Raw genomic sequence first — 15,526 nt, forward strand, 5'->3', positions numbered from 1 at the left:
CATACACAAAAACATATACATACACAAATATCAATTTTAGCTAATTTGTATATAAGAAAAAATCCTTATTATTTTAGAATTCTATCTAATTTATATTTAAATTCTAGCTTTGCTTTTTACATTTTGTTAAAGAAAAAAATTACTATATAAACTATGTACTATATATATTAAATATATTAAATAGTAAATAGACAAAATTAAATAGCGGATCAAACAATAAGAACAAGAATTTTTAAAGATATTTTTCACAAAACTTAACAAAAAACTAATTACCACAATTGAATACAAAACATTTTATGCCAATATTCAAAAAAAAAACTTATTTCTTAAATTTAAATCATTACATTTGTATGTATGATATCAGATTTATGAATATCTTAATCAAAAACAAGAAATTTTACTGCTCAAGTTTTTAATTTTCTAAATATGTATGTATGTATTTACAAGAAAACAATAGGAATGACAATTTAGATAAATTATTATACGAATACGTTTCACAATGCTTAAACAAAATAGAGAACGGAATTATACAGAATTACGTATTTGTAATAAGAAATTTTATTTACTATTTTCCAATAATTTCGTATATATTTTGTTAAGAAGAATGATATCTTTCATTCGTTGTTAATAAATTGTATGCTAAGCCTAATGCCCATGATACATTATGTCCGTCAATTTTTTTGTACAACTGTAATGAAATAAATAAAATATTGATACAAAAAGTTTAATTGGAATGAATTATGCCTACTTTAATTTTCTTTGTATTATCCAAACCATAGCCTTCTCGAAGAAGTGTCGAAATGTATGTTAAATCAATACACATAAAGGGCTGATCAGTGTTAGCTTGTTTACAAACTTCTTTAGCACCATCACGAAATTTTCCAACAGTTATTTCACCTCCTTCTAAGTCTAGCAAGCCAGATTCAATTGCCCGTTCAAAGAAATAACTGAATGCAGCAATTACATGATGCTTTAACGTTATCGGTTTCGGCTTAATTAATGGTAAAACAATACTTTTTATGCTATTTAAACAAACATCAAAATCTACAACTGGATTTTCAAAAGTTGATGCTGAATTATCTTTACCACTAAAATTATTTGAACATTATATTATGGTATACTATCATTCATAAAAGGTTACCTAATTGAATATTCAGTGTTATCATAGATCCATGTTTTATTTTGTATAATTGGATTGACACAAGAACTTTCGATAGAAGTTTGACTTTTATGTAAATTATGTGTAAAGACAGAGTGTCTCACAGCCATTAGTCCTAATCCCAAATAACTATGCGTAAAAACATTAATTTCCTTATTAAAAACATGAACCGGTACAATATATTTTTCATAAATAGGAATTTGTGCGGCATCTGCTGGAGAAAATGTAACTTGTGTGCTTCCGCCACCTAAATCTAAAGAAGCTGCTTGGCTACTCTTGGACAATCTTCCTAGTAATAAATTTAATGTAAACCAAGCATAAATTCCTTCATCAGTACCATCCATTATTTCTACAGCATTTTCATCTACCAAAAATTCAGATTTAACGAATAATTCTCTAACTGCACTTAAGAGGTCATTTGCTTCATGTCCGGGCAATAATCGCAATCCAGCTGTTGCTTTGAGAACTAAAGGAGTATCTGACCATTTTTCTTTTGGTATAAAATGTTTTGCTTCATCCAACAAAAGTTCTATCGAATGCGCCCCCTACAAATAATAAAGCAATAAAATAAATTGCAATATTTATATTGTTTTGTTATTAAAATTTCTACCTTAGCTGGATTTTTAGAAAATGAAGATAAGCCAGGCTTACGTTCTACAAACAGTTCTTTGTCAAGATGTAATTTATTATCTGAAAAAAAAATTCAAGGGGATCTATAAATGAAACTAATTAAATACTGAAATCGAAGGGCCAAATTTTTCTAAATAAAAAACATTATAAATTTTTAAATTCATTTGGATTTTATAGAATACCTATGTAGCTTTTATGGAATTTAAATGCTACTACTCGACTTGCTGTAGATCCAGCATCAATAACTACTGCATACTGTGGTCTTTCATAGCCAAATTTTAAAACTATACGTTCCAACACAGGACTCATAGAATCCATATATAAACCTGAAATACATATGAAACATATGAAAAACATAACTAAATTAATCAAATACATTTAAGACGAACAGAATGTTTCTAAAATTTATAAATTATTATGGGTTTTTTAACAAAATCGCAATCAATAAAAAAACTTTAAGCTTACCTAAAACTAATAATATCAGAATTACGCATGCTATTAAGCACAAAAATGATACTTTTAATCCTTGCGTTCCCCCTCCCGAGGATGTATTTGATTTCCTTCTGGCAGGCCGTTTTTCTTCTTCATCTTGGGACAGCTGCAAATATTTGATGAAATTGAGTATTTCTTGAATTACAATTTATATTCAACTTAAATTTTAAGTAAAATTCAAATAAAAAATTTGTTTTGAATTAAGTTTCTATACATATATGTATGTATATGTATAAAATCTCTTTGATTTTATTTATGGACGCATATCATATTTTATGAAATTTACTTTATATAACGGATAAGTGACAATGAAAATATTTTCCATTCTATGTTCCAATCAAGAATAAATTTTTCTCTTGACAATTTAATTAATTTGCTAAAAATACAAAGCTTTTATATATAAATACTTATAATAAAAATTGGAAATTAATTAGTTGGCTGATTGGGTAATTTCAAAAACGACAATTGTTAGACAAATAAAATTTAAGCGTGAATAAGTAACTAACTGCTGACATACTCGATTCTAAAAAAATTAAGTGGCAACGTTTTCAAATATGGAAAATACTATATTTTTACTATGTAGATTTCTTCATAATGAAATAATCGAAATCTATATTTTTGCTACAGATCGATGGAATACCTAATTACCCAGACGCATGATATTAAAAAATTTTGGAAGCAAAAATTCTAATAAAAAATTTACTAACATTATTTGTTTAAATATTTGAATACGTATATCGTTATTATATAATTTTTATTTATGAATATCTTTATACCTTCTTTTTTAAAACCATAAAATTGTTTTCACGAAATATTTTATAGAATTTATCTAGGTAAGTAGTTAGGTGGATTATTGACAAATTATTTAAAAATAAGTTTTTAACTTCACTTAACTTTGAAATTAGTACTTGTGGTGGGTATTTCATTTACCGACCTACAACTTCATTAAATATTTATTTATTAGATTGTTACCAAGAAACATAGTTTAACCTGCAATACCATACCGCGAATACCCGCAATATCTTATATACGTAACGCATATAAATACATACATATCTAGATATGAAACATTCGTATGTTATATTATCCTGCTCTATTAATCAGATAGGTATTAGATACCAGAGAAAGGTACATATAATAAATTTTACGTATGCAGTATACACATACGAATATCTTCTACACAGTGTCGTTTGTCCATAAAGTTCATGGAAGAATAAAAAAAAATTATCCAGAAAATAATTGCTGTTAAAATATATGCATGCACATAGAATGTACAAGATTGCAGCTTATTTTTTAAGCTTAAGCTACTCAGTTTTCAGTTGCATATTAAGAAGTTTGTTTTTTTAAAGGAAAATTTGGAAAAAAATAGCTAGATAAGTTAGGTATTTATGTATGTATATCAAAATAAAACTTGCAGCTCGCGTGTGAAATTTGTGTATCAAGTTCCAAATTTTTTACCCTACTTTCAATTAGATAATACATACCAATTCATATTCAAACCTCATCACTTTTCTGTTGATCTACTGCCAACACTTCACATTGAGAAGATAAAAATTTTTGATATGCAAATCATGCTACTTTTCATTGATGTTTTATCACAAAAATATATAAAATCTTTTTTAAATTTTCACTTCTTAAATATTTAATTAAAGCTTAAAATTAAGAACAAATAAACATTAAGTGTAAGATAAAACTTAAATTTGATATTTCATAATTACAAATTTATTTTCCTCCTACATCCACTTTTGTTTCTGCGGATGAATTTTGTGCGAATGCGAATTAGAAAAAAACAAAGTAGAAAAGTTTAAACGTCAAAACAAAGAGAAACAATTTGATTGAAATATAGAAAACATGAAACAGAAGATTCTAAAGTTATTCTGTTCCAAGTTACATGTTTTATATAAAAGCTTTAGAAAAGAAAAGCTATAAAAACCGTGCAGGGCTGTTCAGAGTGCTGCATTAATTTGTTTGTGTCAAACAGAATATTCACAATTATGAATTTATATAATGATAATGATGTATAATAATGGATATTGGAATATTCATAATTATTATATGTATAAATAAACGAAAAAAAGTTGTTGAATCTGGAATAGTGAAAATCACCAAATAATTTTCTCGGGTATCTCGGCCACATCATGAGAAGTGAGAGGTATAACATTCTAAAGTTGGTATTACAAGGACAAATGCAGAGTACAAGAAGCAGGGGTCGAGCTAGAAAATCATGGTCCAAAAATATAGCAGACTGGTGCAATCTTCCCTTCAATCACGTCATGTTAAAAGTCAGATGCAGAAGCACCTGTAAAATGATGGTGTTCAACCTCCTAAGAAGAGAGGAATGAAAAGAGGAAGAATTTTGAAAATATAATCGAACGTGGAAAATGCAATTGGTTTAGAGCAGTTTTGACAATTTCCGTTAATTTAAAAATGTACATGTACCAAATCAATAAAAATAACGTTGTCAATTATTGTTAATTTCTTTTTTTGTTTTTCAAAATTAATTTAATAAACATACATTCTTTAATCATAATAAAGTGATTATATATTCTCTCTGCCTAATACACTAATGTAATTACACACCAATTTTTATATAAAAAAATTCCCTTATCAAAAAAAATTAAGAAGTACCTGTGTATGTCTTCTTATTTCTATTTTTATGCATATAGGAATTATGAGGAGAAAGAAAGTGCAGATGGCACTTTATTATTTTTTCGAATAAAAAGTGTAAGGAAAAATATTAAGAATTTTAAAGGCGACACTTTAATTTCTGTACTTTGTTCCATTTACATTACAAATTTACAAATTTTTACATTACAAAATTTACATTACACTGTACTGTACATTACAAAAGCGAAGTAATTTAAAAAAAAAATTTGAGTGCTAAATTTAAAAAAAATTATAATTTATGTAATACACTAAGTCCTCGAGATACGACATTTTTGACTCCAGAAATTTATGTCGCAACGCGAATTTTCGTTTGATGCGGAAAAAAAATGTATGGAAACAAAAAGTAAATTAGACAAACTATTTTATAATATAATTCATCTGTTTTGTAAAAAGGATATCAAAGTTTAAAAAAAACAACAAAATATAATAACGAAATCAAAAAAAAATTAATTTTGTGGCAAAAATCTGATTAAGTCAATATTATATCACTTCAATTAGTTTTTTGACTATTATTTTTAACTAGAAAGAGTTCATTATTCAAGTATGTGCTTTAGACTTGCCTTAACGTACATATAACTAAATTCGGAATAGATTTTTATTCCAAAACCAGTAAAATCTACTAAAAAAAAATTGTTTTTAATGTCGTATCAGAAAAAACGTCGCAAGCCTAATAAAAATGGTCCAAATTTATATCATATCGTAACTCGAAGTGTCTTATCTCTAGGACTTATAAATGTGAACTCGAATGTACATACATATATGTATGTAATTTTAAAAAATAAAAAAAAAAATTATAGCAAGACAAATAATATTAAAAAAGAATTTTTAATTTGATGTTAAACAGAAATAGATATTTTACTGTTAAGCTTTCTAATTAATATTATTGTCAATATAAAATAGCATAAAAAAATTATGAATTTTTTTTTAATCTTTTTATTTCAATCTTGCTTTAATAAAATTAAAAAATAGTGGTATGAGATATAGACTTAAGTATGTATATGTTTTTGATCACAGTCGAATTTTGAGTCGACTTAGCTTTGTCTGTTCGGCTGCCTATCCGTCCCAGCGATAACTCAAAACCGATTAAGCTAAGTTCACCAAATTTTCGGAATTAATTTATTATAGTAAATGTCAGGACTCTATTTAAATTGGATATGATCGAGGTACAATTTCAAAATGTATTTAGTTATATCTCAGAAATTATAGAAGCTATAGTATTGAAATTCCGTACATGCATATATATTTTTAGGGCCATTGTGCTCGATAAAAGTCATTGAAAATCCTTGACTCCTTCTGGTGACTGCCACACAACTTGAAAAGTTGTTTGGTAATATCTTAAAAACTGTTCAACCTACTGTACTGAAATTTTAAAAAATAAAATATGGTAAAATGGCAGCTATATTTATTAACAATTGTTGAGATCTCAGTAGTACTTGTGATAGCTGTCATACAACTTCAAAAGTTATTTGGCATTATATCAGAAATTACTTGGGTAAAAATATAGAAATTTCGAGAAAACGGGTTTATTATTAGGGCTGTCATATGCGATAAAAATCGTTGAAATTTCTTAAATCCTTGTGGTACCTGCCATACAATTTCAATAGCAGTTTGGCCATATTTTAGAAAATACTGAAATTATGTAGTAATACAGAAACTTAAAGTCGTAATCTTTCAGTCACGGCATATTTCCTCGCACATAGTATAACAAATTTGTACGGGTATTGAATTCAAATTTTTGCAAGTTTTACGGCCAAATGTTAAAAATTTTTTAAGTGATCAATTCTATTCCGGCATTATTGGCAGTTGAGTCACAGTTGAATATAACTTTCTTATAAATGTTAGCTGCAAAATTACTTTTGTACTAATTTCTTGAATTGGACTTGAGAAAATATTTGATTTTATTAACGATATTGATATTGAATGGGACTGTTGCTTATACTGGCGAAAAAATAATATCAAATGAATGGAAAGCGAACATAGTAGTTTTTTGGGTAAAATTTTTGAATTATAAAATAGTCTAGGTTGAAAATCAGTTTCTAAATTAGAAAATTTTTGCACAGGTTACATAGAATGGTTTCACAGGTTCGAATAATTGCTATACAACAATGAAAGGTGCAGGGGTATAATTCACTCGGTTTATTTATATCGACTGAAACATTTTTAAGTTCTTACTTTTATTTATTGCACAATAAAATCTAGCGTATATTTTTATTTGTATATTGTATATTGTTATTAATACACATTGTGCTCCCTACCACGGCATACCATATTTGAAATTCAGGAAAACAAAATGGCCGCAAAAATTTACCTTCTAAACTGCAGGTTGTAGATGCAGATGTTCATAATTAGATTTTAGGCACTAATAATTTTACCATAACCTAAAGTCTTAATCATCATAAAATATTACAGACACGATGTAATGGTACACAAAGCTACGTTTGATTAGAAAAATTTAAGTTAAAAATTTAGAAATCGTAAATGGTACCTATATTGTAAATTTTAGCAATTTTCAACATATGCAGTGTTTTCCGATTGCTGAAAACGTTTCTAAAATTGGAAGGCATTATTCAGATGTGCAAAATATTAGTGACCAGGTAATTTCTTCCATAATCAGTAAAATGATAACGAACATTATATAATTCGACAAACCTGAGATTATGCCTAATAAAAATTCGCTCTAACTTCGGAGGAACCACGATGGTCTCCGACACAAGCTGTACTTATCTTGAAGTTCTACCTATTATACGTATCTAATCTACTCCTAAGTTAAAAAAACCCATTCAACCATATATTGTTAGTCGCATCACTTATGGTAATGGAATATTATTAAAAAGTATTTTGCTTTTTAGCATATAATTTCAAATCCAAAATTGATTTTATTTAGAAAATTACAATATTTTTGAATATCACCCATCACTTCAAGTGAAACGAATAACAGATTATGTGTAATAATTGCTTTTATAATAGGTTTATATCGCTTTGTTTATATTGTCTTTGTTTACAAGAGATATTTTATAATTTCTTAAAAGCCATACATAACGCTTTTTATCTTCTAACAAAGATAATTACGAGTATTTCATTAAAAAGAATCAGTTGGATGTTTTAGTACCTATGTTTCAGAGTTCTATTAAGCAATATTTCATCATTTACTGTGTACATCATTTAGAATATAACATATTTTTGTACAACTGAATTCCTAAGAAACCCTTGACTATCCGGGTTGTACATATATAAATGTCTATGTATAAATATAAATTAAACTATATGTACACATTTATACATAATATGCAATTTAATTCAGTGAACTAAACTACATGTTCAAAATGTATTACAAAATATAATTAAAATTTTTTTATTACGCAATATTAATTGGACTATCGCCAAATAACTTGATCTTTTTAATATTTTCCAATATTGAATCACATTTATACATCTAAAAATTTTATCATGCTGTTAATATTTTTTAATAATTTTAGTTATCAAAGTAACTCGTATTATCAAAAGTACCTGTATAAGTATTTTATATACATAAAAATGTATTATGTTAAGTAGGTAAATATTATGTATAAATATATAGCTCATTATTTTTTTGGCTAACAATATTTATTAAATTCAAATAGATATACACATGTACTTAGCATTTATACATTTTATTTAAATACATACATACATATATGACAACTTATTTAAGACAACTTAGTTACTTATGAGTTGCTAAAACAAATATATAGCAAATTGAATTTTCAAAATACAATAGACGCAATAGACCTGTAGATTCCCATAGAACGCAGATCAAAGAGCAAGGTTACTGTTGTAAATCGAACAAAAAATCCGGTTAAATTTAAATAATAAAATTTTGTTAAATCATTCTGTCGTCTTTTATGTTGTGATTAGTCAACGATCACAACTAGTATTGCTATCAATGTAATTACAAACATGTACATTCTTAACTACATAACAATTGTTTTTGCTTATAAATGACATGGCTAAAATTGTAAATTTTAGATTCTTTTATCACACAATGTAACAACTTTTTTAAAAATTTCTATTTGCAAAAAGATAATTTAAAGATAAAAATTACATATCTAAATATTTCATTTCGTAAACTTGACTTATTTTTTGTATTTTATTTATTTAGCAGTAATACAAATCAACTTTAAAACACATACACGTAAAGTTTGCAAATCTATTGGTTAATATTATCTTTTTACCTCTTTCCTTCTACGAACAATTTCTGATGGCGTCATAACAATTAAAATTAAAAAATTATTAAACTTTGGGATATATTTGTAAAACACTTCTAATTCTTTATTTAATTTAAACTAGCATCACTATTAAACACCTGAACACCAAGCAACAACTGAACCTTCAATTAAAAATTATTATAAGAACGCGAAAGGTAAAAGGAACGTCGAAATCAGCTGTTTTTGTTTTGGTATTAAGATAGAAGTATATTATAACAAAAAATTGTCATTTTTTAATGTTTCATCTTTCATGTTGCAATTTTAGAACGAACGGAACTAAAACAATAAACCTGTACTTCATTCTGTTCCTAATTTTTACCCATAATTCAATGTTGTCAAAGTTTTTTTTTTTGCCATTTATATTACTCTCAATTTGATACAAAATTTATTGCACCTCTATTTTGACAATCAAATGTCAATTTTATATCATATTGTCATTAAAAATTACGTGGAACTTTGTTTTCATTCATTTTTAATTAGCTAGAAGTAATAAAGGATCAATAAATAGGATTAAGCTAATTTAATTAAAAAAAACTTAAAATATTTTAAGTAAGAAGTGAAATGGCCCCAAGAAGAAGACCTAGCGGTGGTCTTTTAGCAAGAGTCAATTTTCCACTTTATGCCGTAGAAATGTTAACGAGTCGTCATGTCCTTGTTGCTGGAGGAGGAGGTTCGAGTAAAACAGGAGTAGCAAATGGTTTCGTAAGATCATATTACCTATCTTTTTCATAAAAAATGGAAATAAAAAAATAACAACTGGTTTAAAATTTTCTATAGGAAATATACGAAATATATCATGACGGAAGTAAATTTGTTGCTGAGGAGGTCATTCGACACGAAACTGGTTTAAATGTAGTAATGAATTTTGCTGTGAAAAATGATGGAAAACGGTCATATTTAGTTGCTGGGCAAGAATCTCATTCCCAGATGTATTATGTTAATCCAAAAATATTGGTTGAGGGTGAGGAGGGTGAAAAATTACCAACACACCATAGTAATGGTGTAACACAAAATGGAAAAATTAGGCGAAGGTTAAATAGCGAAAAAAGTAGTGGCGTAGAAAATTTACAAGATAAACCTAAAATTAAATTAGCAAATGGTGCTCAAAGTGCAATGAAAAAAATTACATTCGAGATTAAACCTGGAGATTCTGTACAAACCGATTTTTTGCCAATAGAACCATTACAAAAAGTAGTAAAAATATCTCCCAATGGCCATTGGATGAGTACTGGAGGAACAGATGGTTTTTTGAGGATATGGAATTTTCCACAAATAATTAAACATAATGAAATAGCGTACGAAATAAAATATTTCTCAAAAACACCTTTTCAGTTCTTTATAATAATTTTAGAGCTCACACGAAGGAGATTGATGATATTGATTTTAGTCCTGACTCAAAATATATATGTTCGATAGCAAAAGATGGAAAAGGTCTTGTTTGGAATTTACTTAAAGGAAAACTTCATCAAAGTTTGGAGTGGCCGACACCAAATAGTGCCAAGTATATATTTAAAAGATGTCGATATGGAACAATTGAGGGAAATAAAAATGAATATCGATTATTTACAATTACCAACCCCTTGGGAAAAGTAGGTAAACAAAAAGGATTTCTTCAGCAATGGGAATGTGATAGTGGCAAAATAAAAATTGGTGTAGAAATCAATGAAAGTTTAGCTTCGTTAGCAGTCAGGGATGATGGAAGATTTGTGGCCATTGGTACAATGTTCTCAGGAAGTATCTCAATATATGTTGCATTTAGTTTACAGGTATAGTTGTTATAAATTATAATTTTGTGTTCTTGAAATGTAATCGGAAATATTTTCAGCGTGTACTTCACATTCCAAATGCTCATTCTATGTTCGTAACAGGTTTAGCATTTTTACCAGTAACAAATCAAGAAGGTCCACCAATATCAAGTGACACTGAAGCTGCGGTTTTATCCATATCTGTTGATAATAGGGTTTGTGTACATAAACTACAATATAGACGTAAGTCACTTATATAAATATTGCTAAATATCGTTAACATATGTATCACTTTTGAAATATTTTTAGAAACGTTACCAGCTTGGGTTGCGACTATATTTATCTTCGCAGTCTTGATAGTATCTTTTATTCTGTGCTCATATTTAGGGATATAAATTAAGTAGCTGAATTTGATAACATACTTTATTTAACTGAAAAATGGACTTGCTGCGAAATTTAATTAAGCAATAAATTATCGATAAAAAACAGATTATTCTTTTCTTTTTTTAAAAAATGCATTAAAAATTTCATTACTTTTTGGACCTTAATAAACAAGATTGTGGAATTTAGAACAATATCTTTCTCACCATTCCAAACTCGGCGACTAGTACGTACATACATACATACATGTACATTCAGGTAACGTAATTTTCAAGTAAAATATTTACGGTTTATGTAAGCTCTTTAAAAAAGGAATGGTTATACTATACTCCGCTTGTATAATAACGAACAAGACGTTATTCTTGATATATGTTTAAATATAGACTTTATGTGACAACATTTTTCCAAAGTAAAAGATATTTTTTAGATGTTTTTCTAAGGCCTTTTTCGTTTTTTATCTCAACCGTTAAATCTGATTCGATTGATAATTGAAAAAAAATTGAAACCTGAAAGCTCAAACTTTAAAATGAACCCAGTAAGTGTTGACATCACAAAAAAAATCGCTAAATTAACGGTCTGTGAATATTGAAATTGTCTACATCTACTTAATATAAAATTTATAATAGAATATATACTTAGAATCCACGAAAAATATACACCACACGTTTGATTACGAAAAAGAACACAAATTTTGAATTCATTCAAAATTTGTCAAACGCAAAATCATTTAAACAGTCAAACTCAAAATCATTTAAAAAAACACAAAATTCAATTTATAGGCTTAATTTACGGTAAATTCGCTAAAAATTTCACAAATGAAAATATGGCTTGCACGAGATTTATTCCTAAAAATATGTTTTAAATAAAAATTTTAAAGAATATTTCTACCAAATGATGCGATATTTCTACAAATAATATCGTAGCTTAAGGATAATCGACATGTTAGGCACAATATGAAAAAAGAGCCATCTCGTAAGAAGCCATAAGTCGCCAGAAGTGAACATTAAAAATAATGGAAAATAAATAAACGCAATAATAAATCTGTTAGAGTATTTTTAATTTGTCAAAATGTTTTTTAAAGAAAAGAGTCAAATGCTTTTTTTTATACCCTGCACTTCGTAAAGGATATAATATTAACTTTGGTATGGAGTTTGTAACTACTTGAAGGAGTCGTCTCCGGTATGGACATATATATATGTATATTCTTTCTCAGCGTCAAATTCTGCGTAGATTTAGATATATCCGTCCGTCCGTCCGTCCGATCGCACGATACATACCTCAAAAACGAATAATGCAATCGACACCAAAATTTCACAAGTTTTTTCTTTTGTGCCAAGGACGAACCCTACTGTAATTGAATTAATTCGGACAACGAGTTCAGGTAGCTGCCATACACAAAGAGTTTATTTTAAATATTTCAAAAACTAATAAAGGTATTAATATAAAATTTTGTATACATGTGTCCAATTATATTCTACACATTCTCTAAAAATTTTAATGGGATAGCTGCACCGGTTCGGGTGGCTGCCATACAACTCCAAAGCAAATTTTTTATATTCGGAAAAATAATAAAATCAGATTCATGAAACTTGGCAGTCATGTGTCCAACTATAAGTCAGATATATTTCTGAAGTTTTAATGGAATTGCTTGACAGGTTCGGGTGCCTGCCACACAAGTTCAAAAGCTTATCCTAAATATTTGGAAAAATGATAAAGTCAGATTCATGAAACTTGGCAGTTACGTGTCCAATTATAGGTCAGATACTTTTCTTTATTTTTGGTGGAATTGCTTGACAGGTTGGGGTACTTGCCATACAACTCCAGAACCTAATTTTAAATATTTGGAAAAATAATAAAGTCATATTCATGAGACTTGGCAGTCGTGTGTCCAATTGTAGGTCAGACATATTTCTGAAGTTTTGGTGAAATTGCTTGACAGGTTCGAGTAGCTCCCTTAGTCCAAAAGCTTATTCTATAAATATTTGGAAAAATAATATAGTCAGATTGATGAAACTTGGCAGTTGCGTGTCCAAATATAGGTCAGATACTTTTCTTAACTTTTGGTTGAAATGCTTGACAGGTTCGGGTAGTTGCAATACAACTCCAAAAGCTTATTCTAAATATTTGGAAAAATAATAAAGTCAGATTCATGAAACTTGGCAGTCGTGCGTCCAATTATAGGCCAGACATTTCTGAAGTTTCTATAGAATGGTTTCACAGGTTCGAGTAATTGCTATACAACAACGAAAAGTGCAGGGTATAATTCAATCGGTTTATACCGACTGAAACGTTTTTACTTGTTTAATTTTTATTTTCATCACAAACCTAATTCCAATAAAAGGCACTTAAAACTGCTAGTATTTTTTTAGCGATTTTCATTTTTTATCGCTGAAGTTTAAAAATAGCGAAAATGGTCCCAATAATAAAAAAAAAACACAAATTTTCAGCTCTGAACTTTCTAAAGTAGATTCGATTTACACTGACTGAAAAAAGTATAGGCACAGCTAGAAATTTTATTTTTGAACCGAATTTCTGAAAAAAATATAAACTCTACATAAAAGCACTAAAAGTAAAATTTATTCATTAATTTATTCTTTATTCAATACGTAATAACAAATTTTCAAATTCATAACCGAATCAAAAAATAATTAAATAAAAATTTTATGGCAAATTACTTATGTGCGAAAACATGTTAGGCACTGCACATGTTATATTTTAATTTATAAAAAAATATTAGTAACTAATATAAAGTAGGTATTCCTTTTCTTTTCCAAACTTCTTTTAGTCTGTTAGACATTGAATGTTTGCCCATTCGTTTGCTAAAACTTCCTTTAATTGGGTCGTAGATGTAACGTGATGAGTTCGAACCCTTTTTTCTAAAACATCCCATAAATGTTCAACGGGATTGATATCTGGAGATTGGGGAGGTGTTTTTAGAGTACTTGGAATATTATATAATATCCACTCCCTTACAATATGTGCAGCTGTTGCATATGGTCCATGTTTCACTGTTACACATAAATTTTCTTTATTCAGTTCAGTGTTACATTTTCGCCATCGTCACTGCTGTAAAAATACCGATTTTTTGAATAAAGTTATTTTTTCTGATCAGAGCAAATTCAACATTAGTGACGGTCAGTTCAGTGTTACATTTTCGCCAGCGTCACTGCTGTAAAAATACCGATTTTTGGAATAAAGTTAATTTTTCTGATGAGCGCAAATTCAACATTAGTGAGAGCAAATTCAATACAGCAGTGACGGTCCAATTCAACAAGTGTGGCGAAAATGTAACAAGTTTCATGAATTCAACTTTATAACTTTTTCAAATATTTGAAATTAGTTTTTATAGTTGTAAGGCAACTACTCAAACCTGAGAAACCATTCCATAAAGCATAAATTGACATACAACCGCCTAATTTTATTCTGAATTTCATTGTTTTTTCAAATATTTAATGTTAGCTTTTAAAATTGTCTACCCGAATCTGTCAAACCATTCCACAAAAATTCCAAGGATACATCTGTGGCATGATTGAGCACCTGACTGCAAAATTTCCTGCAGCTAGTTTTATTATTTTTTTGCAATATTTAATATTAGCTTTGTATCAATTTGAATTTTTTCAAGGTAAATTTTTAGAAAAAAGGACGTTCAAAGTTTTCATTAAAAAATAGTTGGTCTCATTTTTGATGTTTTTAAGGATGATTTTCTAGTACTACCATTTCAAATATCACATAATATACATGACTTCTAAAATAAGCGATTTTAGACTAAAAACCTTATTTATTTTGAAAATGGGAAGATGGGAAATCTTATTAAAGAGAAACAGAAATATAGGCCCTTATTATTAAAAAAATATATTGTACGATACACGATATTTCTAAATTCTGATAGTTATTGTAGTACTAGTATTATGTAATTTATTTATCGGCATTGTTTCGGATGATTTATCGTATTTCATTTGATTTACATTATCGCATGTAAATTAGCGTTTATTGTATTATGAAAAATTTATTTTTGGAATTTCCAGATAGATTTTATCGGGTAAGTTTTACTATACGATAACATACGACAGTGATTTTACAAGTAGTTTTTCAGTTAATAAAATTATTATTAACATAATTGAGAACTATAAGTTAAAATAAATTTGATATTGTATTTTTAGGAACAGAATTGTTAGTAATAAATCTCAACTTAATAAGGTAACTGAAAT

General features: G+C 27.8%; 2 protein-coding genes across 3 annotated transcripts; one reads left to right on the top strand and one right to left on the bottom strand.

Moving 5' to 3' along the window:
• Nucleotides 1–59: 59 nt before the first annotated feature.
• On the bottom strand, nucleotides 60–9,301 carry LOC129612404 (nucleoside diphosphate phosphatase ENTPD5). 2 transcript variants are annotated; one of them, XM_055525972.1, is made up of 7 exons: nucleotides 3,766–4,075; nucleotides 2,255–2,387; nucleotides 1,972–2,115; nucleotides 1,770–1,849; nucleotides 1,142–1,704; nucleotides 749–1,088; nucleotides 60–688 (listed from the first exon to the last, which is right to left on the bottom strand). In XM_055525972.1, exons 1-7 carry the CDS (start codon nucleotides 3,784–3,786, stop codon nucleotides 596–598), a joined length of 1,374 nt encoding a protein of 457 aa, XP_055381947.1. In that variant the 5' UTR covers nucleotides 3,787–4,075; the 3' UTR covers nucleotides 60–595. The 2 variants fall into 2 exon arrangements, with proteins under 2 accessions (XP_055381947.1, XP_055381946.1); XM_055525971.1 differs by lacking the exon at nucleotides 3,766–4,075 and adding an exon at nucleotides 9,160–9,301 and having other exon boundaries at nucleotides 63–688.
• Nucleotides 9,302–9,646: 345 nt separating this feature from the next.
• Nucleotides 9,647–11,427, top strand: LOC129612459 (prolactin regulatory element-binding protein). The gene is made up of 5 exons (XM_055526064.1): nucleotides 9,647–9,894; nucleotides 9,970–10,487; nucleotides 10,544–10,958; nucleotides 11,018–11,180; nucleotides 11,247–11,427. The coding sequence occupies exons 1-5, from the start codon at nucleotides 9,754–9,756 to the stop codon at nucleotides 11,330–11,332; spliced, it is 1,323 nt and encodes a 440-aa protein (XP_055382039.1). The 5' UTR covers nucleotides 9,647–9,753; the 3' UTR covers nucleotides 11,333–11,427.
• Nucleotides 11,428–15,526: the final 4,099 nt, after the last annotated feature.

Source organism: Condylostylus longicornis, unplaced genomic scaffold, assembly GCF_029603195.1.
Source record: "Condylostylus longicornis isolate FDR11 unplaced genomic scaffold, ASM2960319v2 ptg000072l, whole genome shotgun sequence".
Taxonomy (NCBI): Eukaryota; Metazoa; Arthropoda; class Insecta; order Diptera; family Dolichopodidae; genus Condylostylus; species Condylostylus longicornis.